The following is a 21,496-nucleotide window of genomic DNA, read 5'->3' as shown; positions in this document are numbered from 1 at the left end:
GAGAAATTAAAGAAAGAAAAGAGGTACCTTTAGATCCGGGTTATTAGAGGGTTGGTATTGGTGACGGCGCCCGTTTTTATTTGAAGCTGGATCGGATTTTCTAGACCCATGTACGATATACCCTTTTATTTGACCCGCTCTGTTCATTTGTACTGAATTAATGAAAATTCAATTCAGTTCAGTTCAGTTCAGTTCATACAAAATTTAATTCAGTGCAAAATAACTTAGCCTAATTATACAAGTTAGCAACATTATTTAACCTGATTATTGAAAGTGGGTTACTTGATTCATTGATCAAACATGCATATATGTGAACCTAATAGATTAGTCGAATGAGTTTTTTTTTTTTTTTGACAAAGACTAATAGCCTAAATGAACCACTTATTCTATATAAAATTTTCGACTAAAGTTAGAAAAAATTAGGCATGTTTATTATTATTTTTATTTTCACTTTTCAATTTTTTATTGCAACCGAAATAGAAAAATATGAAAGTTAGAAACAGTTTTCAATTAACTTTTAGTTGTTGATTTTCAAAATTGACATGTTCAACATAATATGCCTAATTTTAAGTTTATTATAGCATTATATCATATGACTTTTACATTCATAAAATCAAAAACTGGAGAATGATAGTGATCCGGAACGGACCTTAAACTATTACTACAACTTTAGTCCTAAACGAATTTTCATATTAGGTTCATGGTTGAAATTTCGGTTTCAACCCAATCCATTTAATAAATGGTTGGTTATCTAGTTTTTTTTTTTTTTAATACAGAAGAGGGAGAGCCCCAAAAAGAAGAAACAACAAGAAAACAAAGCCAAATAACAAAAAACGAAAGAACACAAAACTACCACAATCTAGTCAATTCACTTACAAACATATTGAGCTAACCTCATTAACTTCATGTCAAGTTTGTTAAGCCGGATTAACTTCATGTCAAGTTTGTCAAGCCGGATAAACACAAAACTACCACAATCTTGACTTGTACTCCAAGCCGGATAAACAGAGTTGTAATATATTTTGTTTTGTTTTTTTTTTTTACAGGAAAACACACCCAAAATTATCATTCAACTAAATTCAAATCCGCACTTACAAAAGTCTGCACCTCCCTAGGGACCTCTTCTAGCCAAACTCTCGTTTCACTGAATGAGCGACTCAATTGGGCAAGGTTGTGTGCAACCTTGTTCCCATCCCTACATACATAATTAAAAGAAACACTACTAAAGCTTTCAACCAAAATATCATAGACAAGGTTGTCAAAGCTAGAAGTCTCCACTTTTGCTATCATGAGTTACCAAAATATATATTGTTGAGTCATGACTCATGAGTGGGAAGATTAGAAAAGAGAAGGAGATCTACACCTCCCCTAATGTTGCAAGTTCTAGTAATATGTTTCGAAGTTCTATACTATATTTTTACTTGGTTATAGTCTACCCATTACAAATAAACATAAGTTTATTATGAAAATTTAATTTGCAAGTAACATTCTATAGGAACCTCCATTGTTGTAGTCATTTCCTTGTAATATAATCATTTTTTTTTTACACTTATAATCATCATTATTCCCTCATCAATCATCATGTTCATATTATTAAAAGTAATGATCTTACACAAATATGATCCTTAATCAAGAAAATTATATATATAAAAAAAACACTAGATGTTTTTAATCTAGCGTTCCAAAAGCGCCGGTTAGCTTTTGCCTAGTATCTATCCTTTCCATGCATTCATGCCTGTTTGGATCCGCAGTAATGTAACCCTTTTTCACCAAAAAATAAATAAAATGTAAACTTTTGATTCCATTAGTTGAATTATCCATAACACCCACCTCTGAACCCAAGAGGAGTTAATCAACTGAATATATGTTATGGAGGTAGAACAAGTCCAACTACAACACAATAATTTTTTCACATCTTTCTACTCAAAAACTGCGACGAAATAGAATTAGACATATCACAAATGTTAATGTACATTCAACGATCATGTTAATAGCTTTCAGAAGCTTTCGTTTGAATAAGCGAATCTCCTATAGTTTTCACAATAACTGAAGGGTTCTGTGTTGCATCAACCTGAAGTATTCCTTCGGAGACATCAATCTCAAGTAGCTCTAATTGAGACTGTAACAAAGAAGGGGGCATAAAATGTTCCCCGTTTGCCAGTCTATTATTCACACGATCTGAAAGTACCTCAACTGGAACATTGAGAAGAACAAACTTCACCGAGCAATTATGTCTCCCGGGAAGGTGATCTGGGTCAGACAATCTAAGAATCTCTCTGTATCTTTTCCTCAGAGCTGAACAAGCAAGAACTGTAATTTTCCCTGCGATAATGCGCTCTTTTAATGCATCGCATAGCCCTTGAAGCCAAGGCATCCGATCTTCCTCTGAGAGTGGAATTCCTTCCCTCATTTTTTCTATTAATGAAGGGAAAATTATTAGAGAAGTGGTAATGCAATATTTACTCTTGAAATAAATCAACATTGGCTGGATACTAAAAGCTGTAAAACACCAGATTTACTTTTACATATTGCGTCTACCTTTGTTAGAATCTGGGTGGAAATCATCGGCATCAAGAAAAGTACATTTTGCAGCTTCAGCTAGAAGATTGCCAATAGTTCTGATATACCAGATAAACAAGACATTAGCAAGGGCATAGAAGCATCTGGAAATACCAATAGATGCATAAAGACTAGAACTTCCATCAGGAAATGATAAAACATCACGAGTCAATACACATGATTGTTATATGATGGTGTGAAACAGTAGACTCATTTTTGCAATTTCGAATATCAGCAAGGCATTAGTGGATTATGTCTGACACAAAAATCACTACTTCAACAGTTCAACATAATCCACTAATGTCTTACTGTGCTGCCGAATACAACTGGTTGGTAAACGCTTACGTCTTATTTCTTGTAGTTCTTTAACATGCAAGGTTTGCTTCCAATTCTTTAAATACGCAAGATTTAACAACATCTTGAATTCTCGAAAAATGACCTCAGCCGCACATGTAATAGAAACGGGATATATCCTACAGAAAGCATCAAGACTTACGTTTTTCCAGCTCCGCTAACACCCATTATCACAATAACTTCCCCTGTACCTTCAGCGACCATTTAACCAAAATTTACATCAGATGACGATTCTTGAGAAAAAGAGGCAATAACATACAGATTGGTAAAGACAATCACCTTGAACTATAGGTGCCATTTCTGAGAAGGATGTTGAAGCACACTCTGCCCCTGCAATCACAAATTAAAGTACATAGACAAGTTCAGCCATTCAGATTTCAGGTGAGATGAGAAGCCATAATGCCTTCAATATTCACTAGATATACTTAGTTCCAGAGCTCCACTAAAGCCTGTAATTTACGCCATATAACTAATTGCATCAAAGAACTGGAAGAGGGGTTTGGGATCACTGAAATAATATATATGACCCATTAATTGCATTTTGGCATAGCTCAATTCCTTCCAATCAAGTGGTTGTTTGGTTGGCTGTCGGCACGCAAAGACACCAACAGTACAGTAGGGTGGAAAACAATGAAATTGTTTGTTTGACATAGATACAAGAAAATACCGCTTCCAAGGAAACTCTACATACCCCCCCTCCGAAACTAGAATTTCTTAGGAAGTGGTATACGCCCAAATTTCAACCAAACAATCACCAAGTAATGATTTGAAATCTTGTATTGACTCGTGAGTGACTAAAGTATGCTATACACTAGTGAGCCTGTCAAATCCAATTCAAAAGTCAAAATGACATCACGTTATAATTGCGTTTTTTTTTTAACTTGATTGAGCATTATATGGTCAGACTAGCCCCATTCAGCATTGCCTGCTATAAACATTCTGCCCTCATTTTCTCATTAAGGTACTCAGATAAAACTCCAGTGCTCTTAATCAACTTCATTTCTTCACACTTTTATACAAAAGAGTTCATCTTACTTGCAAGTTACTAATTATGGTACCAGATTATAGCTCCTATACTTTTTACAGAGGAAATAAGCAGGAATGCAATGTTCGGTTCAAGCCAAAGGCATTGAGGACATATACTCGATGGCTCGGTCTTTCCCAAGAAGATGCATTTCTAATTCTACTGCTCCCACGTACGACAAACGTCTATATTCAATTTCATTCACTAGCTTAAGGTTGAAGAAGAAAATCAACTTCAAAGCTCGAATGCTCTTAAGAAGGCAAAGTTGGGTTTGTTGGTTTATCAATTCCAAGCCAACTTACAAGAAACTCAGCTAATAAACATGCTTAATCAAATTATAAAAAAAAGCAATTAATTACTATTTAGTACCCAAAAAATCTGAAAATTTAACCTAGTACCCAAAACATTCTATTGGATCATAACCTAACAATGGAACTGAGATTGTTTGAACTCTTAAGTTCACTTAAACACTAAGTTCCGTTTGTTTTGGAGGAAAACGATTTTTCCCATTTTTTGTTTTTTGTTTGGACTCTATTTAAAAAGGAAAACTAAGGTAAAAAAGAGTTTTTCATCCCTTTGTAAACATGTTCCTCCGAAATTTGAAGGAAAACCATTTTCCTCTATTCTCTCCATCCCAACATCTCCATCTTCCCCTTCTTAGCTTGATAATTTCCATCAAACCAAACAAAGGAAAACTAACATTCATGTGCATTTCCACTATAAATTTTTTTCCAAGGAAAATGATTTTCCATGAAAAATGTTTCCCATCAAACCAAACGGATCCTAAGAGATTGCCCAAAAAAATTATATATTAGACACCCAGAATTTTTGTTTTTTCTTCCTTATTTATCAACTAATTTCTGAGCAATATATATTGCCCAACTATTAACTGAGTGCAAAAATTACTAGAAGATGCACCAAACAATTAAACAGAAAGACCCTAAAAAATTGAATGGTTGATCAACACAAAAAGAGGGCACATCATTTCTCAGCAAGCATCAAATCAAATATTGCATAAGAAACAGACATCAATTATGGATAACAAATGAAATAGAATAGTAAAGATGTAGTCTTTTTACCAAAACTTGATGCAAATCAAGATCTTCAAGATGCTGAAAGTGCTAGTATTTTTGGGCTTTTCAAGTGCATGGTGCACTTAAAACAATTGCCTTCATCATGTATGCGTTGAAATTTTCAGGTCAGTTGTGCGTCTGTGTGAGGGAGTTGTCAGTCTTATCACCTAACAAACCAAACTTTTCTCAACTTCCCTCGTTTTCAGTACTTTTCTTTATGTGATGATCAACCTCGGTTTTGGAAGAAATTTTTTGGAAAATTACTCCGTCCGTCCCACAATAAACGTATCAAAGCACGTAGTTTTCGATGATAAATTATTGTTTGATTATCAGTTATTATTTTATTGGAGAAATATAATAGGAATTATTAAATTAGTAAAAGTATTACTTCTTCCGTTTCCCTCTGGATGTAACAAATAAATATTTTATATCTCATATATAATAGAGAATATTTATAGTACATCTGGGTGTACTATGCTCATGGTACACCCAAGACTATTTTCTCCAAATGAGCAAAATGAGCGAATGAGCAAATGAGCAGAATGAACAAATGAGCAAACAGTTCTACCCATTTAAAAAAAGGAAAAATTGACAAAATTAAGCCAACCTTTACCCAATCTTCCACATTTAAGTCAACATTTTGAAAATCAAGAGATAATACAACCTTTGCATCATTTAAGCCAAATTTAGGTTAGATTACCTGTAACTTGTTCGTAACCGGTGAAAAATATTTTGATTTTTTTTCCTTTTTTCTTTAATTAATCTCCTCCCTCTTTCTTCTAATCTCCTCCCCCTCTCTCTCTCCTCCTCCCACTTCATTCGACATCACCACCACTTCTTAATCTCCTCCCACTTCATTCACCGACACCACCACCAACCACTGCCATCAATTTATTCTCTCTCTTCTACCACAACCACCACCATCACTGACTTCTCCTTTGTAATTTCGGCTTGGTGCAGTGGGTGAAAAATGGTGGTTTCAGGCTAGGGGTTTGGGTGGTTATAGTGGATTCCGGATTTGGATTTGTGTTGGGTTTTGGGGGTTTTGGGCTGGGGTTTGGATGGTTTCCGGCTTAGGGTTTAGGGTGGTTTTGGGATGGTTGACAATGGTGGTGGGACTGAATTGACAGGGTGGTGGGGCTGGGTTTGGTGTTGGTGGGGGCTGGGTTTGTGGTGGTGATGGTGGGGTTGGGTTAATAGTGGTGGTGCGACTGGGCTGGTGGTAGTGGGGTTAGGTTCAATGGTGGTGGGGCTAGGTTAGTGGTGGTGGGGCTGGGTTATATGGTTGGTGGTGGGGTTGGGTTAATGGTGGTAAGTGGTGAGGTTGGGTTAGTGGTGTTATTAATCATAGGAAAAAAAAGGAAAAAAAAATTAATTACAATAAACCTGCTGCAACCTGTGTTAGCAGGTAACAAGAGTCTCCTGTCCTAATATTGGTTTAAATGATATAAAGGTTGTATTAACTCTGGATTATCCAATGGTTGGCTTAAATGTGGAAGACCGAGTTAAGGTTGGCTTATTTTTGTCAATTTTTCCTTAAAAAAATGAGCACACACTTTTATTACAAAATGAACAAATGAGTAAATGAGCAAAATGCTCATATGGGCAAATTTGGTGTCAAATGAGCATCCAAGTTCTAATTTATTACCAAAATACCCCTAGGTGTATACTGTACCATGAGTGAACTCCATATAATACCCTTTTGTTTATTTCGAGGAAAGATAGTGGGCCAAAGTTAAAAGATAGAATGATTTAAATAATAGTGGGTCATATCTCAAAAGAAGTGTAAAGAGTACTCCCTCTGTTTTTTTTTTATCTTTCTCACTTGGAATCTTGACACTATTCATGCATAGAGAGAATCTTCTCAAATGTTCTCAATTTATAAGAAAAAACATAGCCATGTGGGGTCTTGTTTGATTCGTCTCAATTAGTACTTTATTAATATTCAATCGTTATAATTTTTACTAATATATAATGAAAGATATCTAAGTTTTAAAACGTGCATTGGAAGACGCGCACAGGAAAGTGAGAATGATAAAAAAACAGAGGGAGTATTCTAGAATAGATAAAAAGAAGTAAAGTATAAAAAGAAGTATTTAATTTTTTCAAAACCCGAAAGATGACATATTGAAAAAAAAAATCAAAAACGACATCAAGATGACAAAACAACAACAAATAATCACATAATAAATAACACTTCTACGTACTACTTTCAATTTGAATGCAAAATGTTCAATTTGTAGTGAAAATATTCATAAGTAGTCATCATATAGTGTAAAGTATTCAGAATTGGACATCGTTATGTTCACCATTATTCTAATGGATTTGTATGGTTAATATTGTTCAAACTTACATATAAAAAGGAAGCATGATTTCTCCTTCAAAGGTAGAGTGAAAAAATTATAGTAAGTAAGAAATTATCTCCAAATATATTGTATTGCCATCGACTTTTATTCTGAATATTAATTCAAAATAAGTTTAAAAAATTACGACATATATGAATAGAAAAAAAATGAGACGCGAGTTTTGAAACTTACTTTGGATTAATATTTTGAAAAGCACTTTAGTAACTAAATTACTAAAAAGTGCTTTTCTTTCCTAATCGACTATTCATACTTTTTTTTTAAGGATGATACTTTATTTAATTAGATTTATTGATGTACTATATATACATTGTTTTTGATTTAATAATAACATAAGCTTTTATAAGAAGAGGTGGTAGCTCAGTGGAGTTTCTCATCCCAACAATATACGGGCATTTAATTCTGGGTTGTTTAACTTTATACCCAACCTTTGAGTTGGTATATATGTCCGATAAACGAGTAGCCTAGGAGTTTTTATTATCTTATCTCTATTCTATATGGCAAGAGGGATATGACACCAAAAAATAAAAAAAAGTAACTACTTACGGTAATTAATAAAAAAGTAAAAATAGAAAAGAGAACTACCTACTTAGGGCATGTTCTTTTCGGCATAAAACAGCTGAACTGAACTGAATTGAATTAAATTGAATGTAATAAATATATAAATAATATTTAAACAATAATAATATGAATATTAAATAATAACTATAATGATAAGTAATCATAATGAATAATAATAATAATAGTATTTTGGATATTTTTAAATGATAGTTGTAAATAAATAATATTAATAATCATAAATTATTATTAATAATAATAATAAGCAATGATAATAATGATAATTAATAATAATTATTTTATATTATTTGTATAAATATATTAATACTGGATGATGATTATATAATAACAATAATATCTAAGAAGTAAGTTAATATTACTATTTTATTAATAATTAGATTTAATATATAATAATATTTAATAATAAAAATAATGATCGGGTCGGACCGCACAAAATTGCATCATAAACCGTTTTGACGCGATTTGATTGGTTTATGGGCTAAAAAACGTGGGTTTATTTGTGCTTTTGACCTAAATCATGTTCCTCCTAATAATAATAGCAATAATAATGAGTAAAGCTATAATAAACAAAATAATATATAGAAATAATAATAATAATAATAATATATAAATAAAAAATAATAATAAGAGTAATTAGTAAAATAAATTAGACCAACATAATAATAATATTTGACAAAATAGTTATAAAAGAATAGAGCTGAGCTGAACTGAACTGAAAATAAGTTGGGGAGAACAGATCCTCAATTAAAAAAAAGAGTAAAAAAGGATAAAAAAAAGACATTACAAAAACAAAACATTCCACTATTCAGAAATCCCTAATTTATTAGATATAATTAACGACTAATTTAATTTCTTAAAAAAGACATTACAAAAACAAAACATTCCACTATTCAGAAATCCCTAATTTATTAGATATAATTAACGACTAGTTTAATTTCTTACATCCCCATTTTCAACGTATTTACGCACGTATCGCGTGCGTATAAAATTAGTGCACATAAAACTTTATGATCAATCCCATCGTCTTGACCAACCCGATACTCAACCCAACCCAGCCTGACCGACCCGATTGCTCGTCATGACATAGAGTGTGGTCGGTAGTTTCAAAAGAAGCGTTTTCTGATTTTGTTTTCTTCTTTGATTGATTTTTCTCTAAATTTCTAACATAAGGACGTTGATCATCAGTCATCACCTCGATTAAGAGAGGGAAAAAAGTGACATTTGCGGGCTTCAATTTGTTCAAAGGTGAGTTCTTTGTGCTTCTGTAATGTTTTTCTATATCAAAGAAAATTCTCTTTTTTTTTATAATTTTCTCCAAGAATTGCTCAACAAATTAAGAGAAACCCAGTTCAAACTTGAAATATCTGTAATGTTTTGTGATAATTTATGATGGGTATTCAAATTTCTATTGTCATACCTTCAATTTCAATTTTAGTTTCTTTGTTTATGTTTGCAGGAGGTTTATTGTCAAACTTATGTAAAAATGAGGTGGATTAAGAACTTGCAGCAAATTGTTAGGTATAGTGTGTCAAGCAATTATGTGTTAAAGGGTAATAATCCAACTGGTATTATCAATGCCAGTAGAAGTTCAATTCTTGGCTTATATCAATTACATGGAGGAGAATTTGATTTTGATGGGAAACCCCAATTGTCCAAAAATGCTATAGCTATGCCGGAGTCTCGCCGGTTTAAGCATAGTGCCCGGAAGGACCCCGAATTGGACCGAGATTTTCTTGCTCGGCTTTGGGGTTTGGACAAGGAAATGGCAAAGAAATTAGAGAGAAGGAATATGGCACACAATAGGTTTAAGGGTTATAAAGAAGAGTATGGTTCAGAAAAGCATGTATTTGAGCAACCCCCTCTTAGTCAATCTACTACTGGATATTTGGCTCCCACTTCGTCTGAGGAGGTAAAGATATTATATGTCTTCTTTTGAAGTGTTTGTGTGTTCTTTGGTGCTTGTTTTAAACTCTTAGTTAGAAACAATATGGGTTGTAGTTATATATACTTTTTATCTTCCTGGTTTGATGAGGCAGACAATGAACTGTGACTTTTGAGCTTAGTATTTGTTTATGAATTCGAGACTGTAATTGTGTATCGAGTCTATAGATGAGTTGCTGCATTATTTGTTTGTTTGGGTACATATTGCTGTATATTTCCCAGCTAACAGGTTAAAGGCTTTTCATTTATTGTTCTTTAATTTGGAGGTCTTTAGAACGTATATACCATCCTTGGAGACCTGGACATTGTAGCCTATGTGTTGAACTGTTCTTTGGAGCAAAGCTTGAGATCATTCACTGATCGTCTTTTTGTAGCCAACCCTTCATCTTCATGTCCAACTATATAATTTTTGAAATGGCTGAAAATGTGCTTTTTAACTTTCTTGCTTAACTAATTTCTTTTGGTATGAAGCAACTACGAAACAGATGCCTTAGTTACTTCGGGTTTCTCTAGTTTTGTCACCATATCACATGCAACACATATGCACAACGGCACTTGTCTTCCTGTTGTTTGTTGACATGATACCATACGCTATTTCCCTTTGCCTGACAACTGTTGTTTGTAATAACCTGTAGCGCACGGGTCTATTGTATAGTAATGTGCTTTCACTTTTAGTCAAGCTTGCATGACCTTTTAAGTTGTAACTTATAACTGTATTTGGAGTTGCATCTTTACTGTTCTTTAATTTGGAGCATTTGCATTTGTTGTACCTAGCTTTTCTATTCTAATAGTTTATATGCTTATGTGAACTTGGCAGGTTCAAATCGCTCCTCTTCTTGCTAGGTCAAATTTGTTGATTACCCGACATATAGAATGGGCAAACCTTGTGTTTGGCTTTGAGCAGGTATTTATGTTCTTGTTAGTTTATTGTTACATGAGCACAAGCAATATAAATTTAATCCAATATCTCAGCATGTCGTTAAAAACACAGAGCCCTCGGTGGCTGGGTCAACTAGGAAACAGACAAATATAGATTCCACAATATTGAATCAAGTATTAAACTATGATACATACTTATCGTACAAATTACTGGTGGTTTTGGTTGAGCCAAAGGGAGTTGTGGAGTTGTGGACTTTTGTTCAATGACTGTATTAAAGATATCAGATATGAGTCGTGAACTGTTGCAAATATATTTTTCCCTTACGCACTCTACTCGAGTAGTAGCAGCACAAGACCAGTATAGTACGACACCAGGTTATGCATCGTCAGTAAGTTGATAGGTGTTCATAATGATCACCAATATTTTCATCATAAATCTTATTGTCTTAATAAATTCAGATTTCAGGCATTAAGCATTCTCAATATCTTCATTTAGTATTTGAAATTTTTCTACAATGCTATATTTGTTTCTAGTTCTATATTGAAATTTGAGTTCTTACTGTATGTCTTTCTCAGGAAAATCGGTATGCAATAGTGGATGTATGCTACCCTGGGTCTGTAAGTTCATGTGATGATTGCTTGGAGCTCTTTGTGTTAAAATTTCAGTTATTGAGGAAGAAGATATTCATTCTATAACTCTGACTTGGAATATTCTGTGTGCTTTATCTAGCCTGTAGGTTTTATCCGTGAACAGAGTAATGTCCTTTTAAGACAGGTGAGAACTCATCATTATCTAAATATTATGATAGCCATCATGTTGAATTTCTTTTTCATATTTTTATCTTTGAAGAATTCTTTTGCTTACCTTTTCCTTCCAACAAGACCCTTCATGTGTATTGGAAATATTAATGACAGTATGCAGTTTTGTTTTTTCTTTTCTTGTTCCCTGTTTGTGCTGGCAAGATCAATAGAAACAATTACCCGCTTATTGGGAGACCTGTTGAAACACTGGTGACATTTTTGACTTGGAATCTTGCGTAACTATTAGAAAGTATGATCATTTTCTGATATTCATATATCTCTGGTATCTAAGGTTGCCCATGATTGATAATCTGATATTGTTCAGAACAATGTGGAAACTTTCTCAGTATGTAACTATGTAAGGAAGTAGGAACTAAGAAATAGCATTCCCACTCCCTCTGGGGAATATGCATGTTTTCTCGTTTGGAATCCAATTCTCTGTTTGTTCTTTTCCAGTTTTCCCTATATATCTTTCACAGGAGACAAGTGATGTCTGTTATTCGACCACCTTCTTGAGAGTTGAGAGGATGCGGAATTGCAGTACTATGGACTGGACTTCAGCATTAAGAACTTTCTTCTATATGTATCCCCTCTAGTTTTTATTAGTTTAACCACTTCCTTTTTGAGTTGTCCCTTATTTTACCCACTTTTTTTCTGTTTTTGGAATGTTCAAAATCAATTATTTATTATTATCTTTACCTTCTCACTCTACTTTCTTGACCCACAAGTCCACAACATTAACTTCAATAAATATGCGAATAAATTAATACTTTCTCTTTCCTTCTATGACCCACATACCAATTTTTCCTAGAACTTTGTTCCCAAAGAAGTGGGTAAACTAATAAAAACCGGAGAGAGTATCTAGCAAGCATAATTTATGTTATGTGCACAAGAAGAGTAGCCTATACACTAAGCTGCGCGGCTCCCTAACGTGAATATGCTTCCAATTACATCATCCTTTCACGTAAGACTTTTTAAGTTAGTTTTATGAAATTTAAATGAAAATTTTGTTGAGGTACTCCCTCTGTTTTTTTTTCTATCATTCTCACTTTTATGTGTGCGTCTCCCAATGCATCTCTTTAAACTTAAATATCTTTCACTATATATTAGTAAAACTTATAGCGATTGAATATTAATAATGTACTAATTGAGACGAATCAAACAATACCCCACATGGCTATATTTTTTCTTATAAATTGAAAAAAAATTGAGAAGATTCTCTCTAAGTACATATAGTGCCAAGATTTCAAGTGAGAGATAAAAAAAATAGAGGGGTTAGTAATTAATAACAATTGGATAATGAGGACAATCTAGGAATAAATGTTTGAATTGACGTAATTACTGATTTTGATATAATATAAATGTGATACTTAAAAAGTTTTGCAGCCGGGAAAGTCATAGTGGGACAGAGCTTTTTTATCTCTATAGTGGGACAGAGCTTTTCTCTTTCTAATCTTTCTGATCATGACAATATAGCATCTTATGCTCCTATCCGAAACAGATTATTGATTTTTCTACACTTGGCCATCCCAAAATATGGTCATTTCTCAAAATAAGTTAAAGTTATCGATTGAAAGTGTTGGATCTTATGTATGGTTTTGAATTTTGTACCTTCTTGACTTCAAAAGTTGTTTTTTTTTTCGGTTGAAATAAGGATGACATAAATTAAGAAGTTATGGCAAAAAGCCTATTACAATCCGTAAGTAGCAAGTTGTTGCAGTTGTTAGGGGGATGGGGAAAATGCCTAATTACATCAATGTTTTCCGAACTATTAGTACATTCCTTAGCCATCTTGTCTGCCACTTGGTTATCATCCCTTCTTACAAACACAAGCTTCATCTTCTGACACTAAAGCCGAAGCTCCCTGCATTGATAAACAATATCGCTATACATATCATCAAACTGGAGTTCCATATTAATGATTTGGACGGCCTTTTGGCAATCTGATTTGAGGACTATCTGGTCCCAATTCCTTCGACTTGCCTCTTGCATTCCTTGGCGAATTGCCAGTAGTTCCGCGTGATATGGATCAAGGGAATAGGAAGTAGATTGCACTCCGATGATCTAGTGTCCCTAGCTGTTCTAAAAAACTCCTCCAATACCAGCCTTAATTTCAATGCTAATAAATGAGGCATCAAAATTTACATGGATAAAATTATTCGGGTAACGAGGCCTTGACAGAGTGATGAGCGCGGGGGCTATAGGCTGGGCTTGGTATGCACTGAACTCCTACGCTAGAGTGATGGCACGATTAAGGGTTATGTGAGGAGGGGCATAAGGTTTGTCTTCGAATACACGTTTATTTCTTTCTTTCCATAACTCGAAACACACAAGAAGGAATAACATGTCCCATGTGAGGCCTCGAACACAATTGGTGTTTGTCCTAATGTTCTCCGCCATTGCTTGGGAGAGCACCATCCCAAAAGGTGTGGTGCTGTTGGCGGATTAATTAGGGTCCAAATCTGACATGCATGGGGACAATCTCTAAGAGTATGCATGGTGGTTTCACGAGAGTTAGGACACGTAGGACTTGCAATTATCTGCCTTTGAGAAAAGAGGGCTCTATGAGGGATGCGATCCCACCATATGAACCACGTGAAGAATAATTTTGGGAGGATGTTAGCTTCCAAACCCACTCCTTTCCGGTTTGAGACGAGTGGTTCCTAGTGATCTGGTTATAAGCAAGAGCGAGAGAGAACTTTCCTTAGTTGTAAAGGTAGAGAATGAACGGTCATGGGTGTGGAAAAGAATTGGGACATCTAGGATTCTATCTTTAATGAAATGAGGGAAGGGCATCGAGATCCTATTTAGGTTCCAATGATTGTTATAAATGAGATCTTTCAACAAGGGTCGAGTCTTCCTTAACACTTAGGGGTCCAACACAAAGTCACGAATTGGGCCTATGCCTAGCCAATTATCAATTAATTTTTTCCCCCGAGCCCACTTTCCAAGCCAAGCTTGTCCTAAGAAGGCTAGCTCCTTTTGCTATATTCTTCCACAAGAAAGACCCTTTTCTAAAGGAAGTATTAAAGCTTTCCCAAACATACTTAGAAGCTATGTTACTCCGACACGGATACGGGTGTCGTATCCAAGTGGGGATCGGAGGATCCGACACCCTACTCCAAATATTTGGCCGACACTCCGACACGGTCAATAGAGTGTCTTGACCAATATTCTAGACACGTCAATGATTGAAAGTGTCGGAAAAAAATTTCCGACACTTTATTTTAATAAAAATAAAATCAATACTAATATATTTAGAAAATTTATACTATTATACTTTTTTGTTTTTATATTAAACAATAACACTTTGCTTTAAAGTAGGCAGTACTTTTGCTTTAAAGTAGGCAGTACTTTTGCTTTAAAGTAAAAGCCACCTGGGCCCAAATAGGTGTCCATACAAAATTACAAAGCATGCAGTACTTTTGCTTTCAATGTGCACAGAGGCCCATAACAAAAATATCCCATCTCTTAATTCTTCACCAGAAATAAAAATACACGACTCTTCGTCTTCGAAGCAAAACCAATTGAGTGCTCCTCTCTGTCGCCGGCAGCCGGCAGCCACCAATGATGTCTCTTCTCTCTTCATATCTTCTCACGCATACCATTATGTGCGGCTTAACCTCATGAGTAAAAGCCCTAATAAAGTATGAATTTTTTTTGTGTAATTCGACCTCAATTAGCAGATCTAGGGTTTACCTTGTAAACCCTAAATTGCAAATTTTGAAGAGAATTCAACAAAATAGGTATATTTTCACCCTTTTCTCTGCGTTTTTCTTCTTACTTTTGTCAAATGGGTGTCGATAGGCGACACTTTTTCGATACGGGTATCGACACCCATTTCCAGGCGTGTCGCGTGTCGTGTCGCGCGTCGTGTCGAGTCGACACGCGACACGCGAGGTTGAATAGGGTGTCGGAGTAACGTAGCTTAGAAGTCATACACTCCTTGGCCGGGCTCGACTCCCCATATAACAATTTCCACCCTAATTTAGCCATGAGAGCCACATTGACGACATGACTACGGATCCCTAGGCCCCCATGAGCTTTTGATAGAAAAGTGTGATGTTGGCCTACAAGGTGGATCTTGTTCTTACCCTCGCTTTCGCCCAAAAGGATGTTATTGCAGATTTTGTCAAGCTCGTGGAGAATTGATTTTGGCAAATGACAAGTCTGCATATAATATGAAGCAATTGTATTCATGGTTGACTTGATAAGGGTTGTATTCATGGTTGACTTGATAAGGGTAAGACGCTCTGCTCTACATAGGAATTTAGCCTTCCATAGAGCAAGCTTCCTGTTTATCAACTACAAAGGGACCTTATTTTTCTTAGGGCGCTTATGAGACAACGGCATCCCAAGATAAAGGCCTAGATCCTCACTTTCTTTGACGTTAATGGTATTTTGGAAAAGAATTATATGCTCCTCACTAGTGTTTGGTGAGGACATGAGGCGGCTTTTTCCCTCATTGATTTTTTGCCCCGAGATTTTTGAAAAGGATTCAAGGATCCCCCTAAGCTTAAACGCTATTGTTTCATCGACTCTCCCAAAGATAAGTAGATCATCGACAAAAAGGAGATGGGAAATGGGAACTTGTTTTTTCCAACCCAAAAAGCGGTTCATGACTTTTCATGACAAGCTTGATGAGGCTACTTAGGTGTTCAAGGCATATGTTGAACAAAAAAGGGGACATGGGGTCTCCTTGACGGAGGCCCCGAGAATGAAAACATCAGATTTTTTCCATTAATAAGAACCGAGGAGGTGGCCTTGTTGATGCAGTTCATAATAAGAGAAATGGAATGATGGTCAATGTTTTCGGCCGCTAGACATGTCCTGACAAAGTCCCATTCTACACGGTCATAGTCTTTTTCTAGATCCACTTTTAGTGCAAACCAACCCAGTTTCCCTTTCTTTTTATGCATTGAGTGAAGGACTTCAAAAGGTTGTATGCAAATCTAATCTGGACTTTTTAAGTCCACTTGAAATTAGCTGATTAGACTTGATATTATATTATTATCTAGATAACCCTGCACCCTTAAGCTTAAAACCTTAAACACTTCTACAAATGGCTGATAGAATACATTATATTGGGAGCCAATTTAGTTCTCTTCATTTTGGCTTATTATTATGTAAAATTCTAAAGTTTATGCTGATTTTTGTTGACCTCAACTCCCTGATGTTTGATGTGTTGACACACTGACACTACTCACAAGAAAGAAGTCTGAGCAAATTTATCTGTGATCATTTTTACATGATGATTTGAGTCTAAATATGTTTAAAAGTGTCGACAGCAGGCAGTTTTCAATTTGATGCATCTGTTTTGCAATTTTGCAGTTTCTTCGTCTGAGACGTCCCTTCATTGCATGCATAACTGATGCACTGGGCAATGAGCTATTCAGGGTAGAATTCGATCTTATCGTCTAATGTGTTTGTTATCTGTCATTTTTCGAAATGTGAGTTTGTTAACTTGCGGGACTTGTTCAATGTAAAATCTAGATTCGCCGGCCCTTCTGGTGGATTACCAGCTCAATTCACGCTGAGGTTAACGGAAAGGTATGTCAGATCTTAAAAGTACCCTGATCTTGGCTTCTATAAGTTTAAGATGCAAAAAAAGTTCATGCATGCAGAATTACTGTTATAGTTTCAAAAGCCATGATCACATGTAGAGAAGATATCAGCTTTTAAACTTTTAGAGATCCAACGTAACTCAGCTTGTGTTTCTATTAGGACAACTACACTGTTGTAAACCCCTTTTTCTATTACTTTTACCACTGTCTCGGCATTTAAGTAGCCTGTATGGAGGCCCCTTTCCCAATGTGGAGCTTTTTTCTTTCCTTCTAATAAAAAGTCACTCAAAACAGCAGTTGTAATTCCAGTTTTCCACTAAGATGACAACTCTGATATAATTGTTCATGAACAGGAGATTGGTGTGGTACACCAACGATGGCATCTCTGGAGGAGGATTTATGATTTATATTTGGGGTGATTCTGCTTGTGCTGTGTTACTGTCAATGTATTGATTGTTGATTACCCATACATCTTGACTTGTGATCAATATTTTGTAGGAATAAGCAGTTCGCTGTGGTTGAAAATCCTGGTTTGTGGAACTGGACATTTACTATGAAGGACATCGATGGAAACGTGCTTGCACAGATAGATCGTGATTGGAGAGGATTTGGTTTAGAGGTTTGTTCTATTACTGGTACTCCTATTGTCTGTAGATAATAGGGCGGATTTGGTTAAGGTAATTCTAGAGGAATTGAGTAAAATTATCATAGCTATCCTTTACAAAATTTTCTTTTTCTTCTCCACCATAGCAAAATGTCTCCCTTTTTAGATTTCTTACTTGAGGATGCCATTCAGGGTAATATTGGAAATTTCAAAATATTACTTACTAAATATAGAACGTGGCCTATTATAATGTACGGCCTTAAAAGGTGATGTGGCCCATTATTTATTCACAAAGGGAGTATCCTTTTTCTGCAGAACTTCCTGTCTGTGAATCATAGTTCAATTCCTGGAGAACTACTTATAATTTGGTATTTTGGTGTATTGTACTTTATGCTCTGTGTGAGTACTAACCAGTAAGTTAAAACAGTCAAATTTTGGATCCCCCTACAACATCAATGCTTCCAAATGTGCATTCCCCTCCTCCACCCTTTTGAGAGGACGTTATAGAATTTGCAACTTGCTATACATTTGGGCTATCTAGGCTAGTTTAACAACGGTTTGTAGTGATCAAATCCCCAATATCCATTCCTGGTGACTCTGGTAGCTGAGTGAGGTGATCTGAGAAATTTCGTTCTTAGTGACATTGTTAGGGGCTGCAAATTGAATCATCAATTTCTTAGCGTTGTGTTGTTTGCTGTGAATTGTTGGTGAGCCGTTCAGTGTGCTTTTCTAAATTAAATTTGAGAGGAAAATAAAAGATGAAAATGGAAGATCATTTTCAGTACATTTCAATGCTAAAGAGCTGTCCATGCCTATCTTGATATGGTGGAGGCGTGGAGCTTGAAATTTCCATGCTAGCTCGGGCCAATGTTTAAAGGCAATGTGCCAACCTATCTTCACTGTGCCCTAGGCTCACTAGGTTAAGTTTGTCGAGAAACTGAGTATGAAATTCTCATGTGATGCCTGATCTTATTCACCCATTGTGGCCCATCTTTGCTCCTTCCCCATCCTCCATTCTCAAAACTCATATTTGCATCTGTGAGGCGTCATGTTCCTCACTTACATGTGAACTAGATCTATCGCTAGATTTGAGGAAGTTACCCCTTGTTTCAGAGGTCAGCTTATTCAAATATTGGCATGGGAACTGTTGTGAACTATTGAATAGTTGAGTTTGGCATTTAAAGAGAGAATGTTTTTGCTGTAATCACATTGACAAGAGTCACTGACCAGTATGGTCTGTTTAGAGTTATCTTGTTCTGACCTTTTTCACTCGGATGCAATGCAGGTGCTGACAGATGCTGGACAATATGTCATCAGATTTGGGAGTTCTGATCCTGTATTAAAAACTGGCCTTGCAGGACAGGTAATTTATTGTGCCAAAGGAAGAAGAGACATCTTATATTCTTATATACTACATTTGTGCCAGATATATTAGATCCTGCTCACTAGAAGTTTTCCTCCTTTCCCCTACCTTCTTTGCAGGTTGAGGACTTGGAAATTGCCCGTCCATTGACCCTTTCAGAGAGAGCAGTTGCTCTAGCTCTTGCTGTGTCACTGGATAATGACTTTTTCTCTCGACATGGGGGCAGCTGGTAAGCTGATCCATTCTTTTTCTAATGAAACTACTTACCTTTCCTTGAATGTCTGAAGGTCCCCTGCAAATATGTATGCATTTCCCATCCAGAATCTTAAGTTGCATTTATCAATGTTATATTTAATAAGTTGGACATTTGCGTTTGAACTACTTAAAACAGAAGCACACAGATAAAGTGGGTGAAGGAGGAAAAGGTGAGCTATTCTGGGGCTAAATATGGCGGAATTAGAAGGGAAGCAGAAAGTGGGATATTTTGAGGTCCGCGTGTGTCGTTAATCATGTATGTAGAATGTTGATGCTATTGGTGGTTCAATTATATGTGGATTCAGATATGAAGCTTGGAGAGGGATTGTTATATTTAAAATGGTTCATTAACGACAAATTTTGGCTAGAGAAGGTGAAGAAGATGAGCAACTCATAAGGGTTTTCATTTCGTCTGCATCTGCACTTCTACTTTATTGACTATAATTAAAGTCACGTGCGTGTATAGCAATGGAGGCTCATAGCAGCTTTTGGTGCCTGTGTGAGTATTAACCATGTTTGCCGATGCTATTGGTGGTTTAATTGTTGAAATATCCAACAGTGTCAAATACTCTTCTACTCGGAATAGTCTCAATTTTTTTGACTGTCTTCCCAAAGCAGTTACCTACAACTTAAAACATGTTAAACATGTAAAAAGTACCTTTCCTTTTCTTGTGAATATCTGCTTCACAGTGCATTTGGCCATCACCAATTCACCACCCCCCTCTTCTTTACCTGTTTAGTAGGTTACAAGTCATATGGGATGCCTTAGAAAGACACCCCAAAAGCTGTTACCCTTCCGAGTAAAGCAATAGTTGGCACACTTTAAAAAGAGGGAGCGTAGATGAGACTCGCAGTGTTACTCCGACACCTTCATTTACCTCAAAAACGGGGTGTCGTGTCGTGTCCGACACGACACTTTACTTGGATACTTCATTTCAAACTAAAAACTTGACTTTTTTCTACAAAATAGCCGAGTCGGACACTTGGACACCCGTATCCGAGTAGACACTCAATCCGTGTCTGAGTAACATAGGATGAGAGTGTTGCTGTCTATATTTCTTCAGCTTTATTAACTGGGGCTTCACATATGAAGGTTTGTAAGAGATTGTAATATTCAAAAAGATCCATTGACGACTTAACCCTATATAGCCTAAAGGTGGAGAAGATGAACAAATCATTGCTTTTAAATTTGGTTTCACTCATATTCATAGTTCAAATGACCTGTGTATAGCTATGGTTGCTTCATAACAGCTTTTAATTTTATCACATGATAGCGTGAGCCTCATTCTTCTTATTGTTCACTTTTTCGTAGATTCAGTTAGTGTTCTGTCTGCTTACATTACTTCTTTGATAACAGGTTCTTGGGCATTCCGTTTATCATGACTGAGTAGAATAATATGGTATATGGCGTTGTGGCATCCCAAACGGACATAATTTACAAACTGAACTACTCAAGTATGAATCAGAGGAATTCATTTCCATGGTCTTGAATCCATCATGTCCTTCAGGAACCAGCTATAGAAGGGCTAATACACCTAACTGTACTTGTAACGTAGACAAGGGCAGAGGGTTTTTTTTTTATGGTTTCTGGCAAATTAATCTGTAAGTGTACGATTCGGCACGTAGAGCACATTATTGGCCTATCTGTTTAAGGCTGGTACTGACACTCCTGTGAACGTAATTACTGTAGAAAGGCACTTTTTTTGGTGGTTTTGCTAAACATAGCTCTTACTCCGTTTCATAGGACTTTATACAAGCCTTACTGTGATTCCCGAAATGGTACAAAGTTGAAAATTGTCAAGAAGCCTCAATGTATTTCTCAAAATGGTGTTAAGTTGTAAATCTATAATAAACTCAGGCACCATTTGGTGTTGGTGCTATTACATGTTTAAGGTTTCTTTTTGTTAGCTTCTTTTTCATCTATTTCTTTTTCTTGCTCAAGACATTTACTATAAATTACCAACTTTGTATAACAGGAACTCATTATTGCCTATTGCGGGCCAAGCTAATGATATTTGTGATGTTTTTGTTCTGATTACTTTGAGCCTCTATTGTTCTGTTCTTTTTATTGAGCTGTTACTCTGTTAGTATGTCGAATCTGTGTCAGGCATATGATTGGAAAACAGATTGTGGAGTA

General features: G+C 35.7%; 2 protein-coding genes across 5 annotated transcripts; one reads left to right on the top strand and one right to left on the bottom strand.

The window, feature by feature from the left end:
• Nucleotides 1-1,777: 1,777 nt before the first annotated feature.
• LOC104888036 (gluconokinase) lies at nt 1,778-5,232 on the bottom strand. 3 transcript variants are annotated; one of them, XM_010672854.4, is made up of 5 exons: nt 5,017-5,232; nt 3,193-3,243; nt 3,056-3,098; nt 2,539-2,618; nt 1,778-2,415 (listed from the first exon to the last, which is right to left on the bottom strand). In XM_010672854.4, exons 2-5 carry the CDS (start codon nt 3,209-3,211, stop codon nt 1,988-1,990), a joined length of 570 nt encoding a protein of 189 aa, XP_010671156.2. In that variant the 5' UTR covers nt 3,212-3,243; nt 5,017-5,232; the 3' UTR covers nt 1,778-1,987. The 3 variants fall into 3 exon arrangements, with proteins under 3 accessions (XP_010671156.2, XP_010671155.2, XP_010671157.2); XM_010672853.4 differs by having other exon boundaries at nt 3,056-3,104; nt 5,017-5,231; XM_010672855.3 differs by lacking the exons at nt 3,193-3,243; nt 5,017-5,232 and having other exon boundaries at nt 3,056-3,117.
• A 3,434-nt stretch (nt 5,233-8,666) lies between these two features.
• Nucleotides 8,667-21,397, top strand: LOC104888035 (altered inheritance rate of mitochondria protein 25). Of its 2 annotated transcripts, XM_010672852.4 has the most exons (12): nt 8,883-9,197; nt 9,409-9,861; nt 10,711-10,797; nt 11,349-11,390; nt 11,503-11,547; nt 16,905-16,970; nt 17,067-17,123; nt 17,491-17,552; nt 17,636-17,756; nt 19,027-19,104; nt 19,224-19,333; nt 20,717-21,397. In XM_010672852.4, the coding sequence occupies exons 2-12, from the start codon at nt 9,436-9,438 to the stop codon at nt 20,748-20,750; spliced, it is 1,128 nt and encodes a 375-aa protein (XP_010671154.1). In that variant the 5' UTR covers nt 8,883-9,197; nt 9,409-9,435; the 3' UTR covers nt 20,751-21,397. The 2 variants fall into 2 exon arrangements, 1 of the variants encoding a protein (XP_010671154.1); XR_007272374.2 differs by lacking the exon at nt 20,717-21,397 and having other exon boundaries at nt 8,667-9,197; nt 17,636-17,814; nt 19,224-19,253.
• Nucleotides 21,398-21,496: the final 99 nt, after the last annotated feature.

Source organism: Beta vulgaris, chromosome 3 (genome assembly GCF_026745355.1).
Source record: "Beta vulgaris subsp. vulgaris cultivar EL10 chromosome 3, EL10.2, whole genome shotgun sequence".
Taxonomy (NCBI): domain Eukaryota; kingdom Viridiplantae; phylum Streptophyta; class Magnoliopsida; order Caryophyllales; family Amaranthaceae; genus Beta; species Beta vulgaris.
This window is presented reverse-complemented; position numbering and strand designations above follow the sequence as displayed.

Bases quoted from the DNA above. Each gene is read 5' to 3' on its own strand.
- LOC104888036 (XM_010672853.4), bottom strand. The intron at 2,619-3,055 runs GTAAGTCTTGAT...CTGGTATATCAG, and splicing joins GTTAGCGGAGCTGGAAAAAC to AACTATTGGCAATCTTCTAG. The intron at 2,416-2,538 runs GTAGACGCAATA...CTTCATTAATAG, and splicing joins CCACCCAGATTCTAACAAAG to AAAAAATGAGGGAAGGAATT.
- LOC104888035 (XM_010672852.4), top strand. From the start codon at position 9,436: ATGAGGTGGATTAAGAACTTGCAGCAAATTGTTAGGTATAGTGTGTCA. The intron at 9,862-10,710 runs GTAAAGATATTA...TGAACTTGGCAG, and splicing joins CTCCCACTTCGTCTGAGGAG to GTTCAAATCGCTCCTCTTCT. The intron at 17,757-19,026 runs GTTTGTTCTATT...GATGCAATGCAG, and splicing joins GGAGAGGATTTGGTTTAGAG to GTGCTGACAGATGCTGGACA.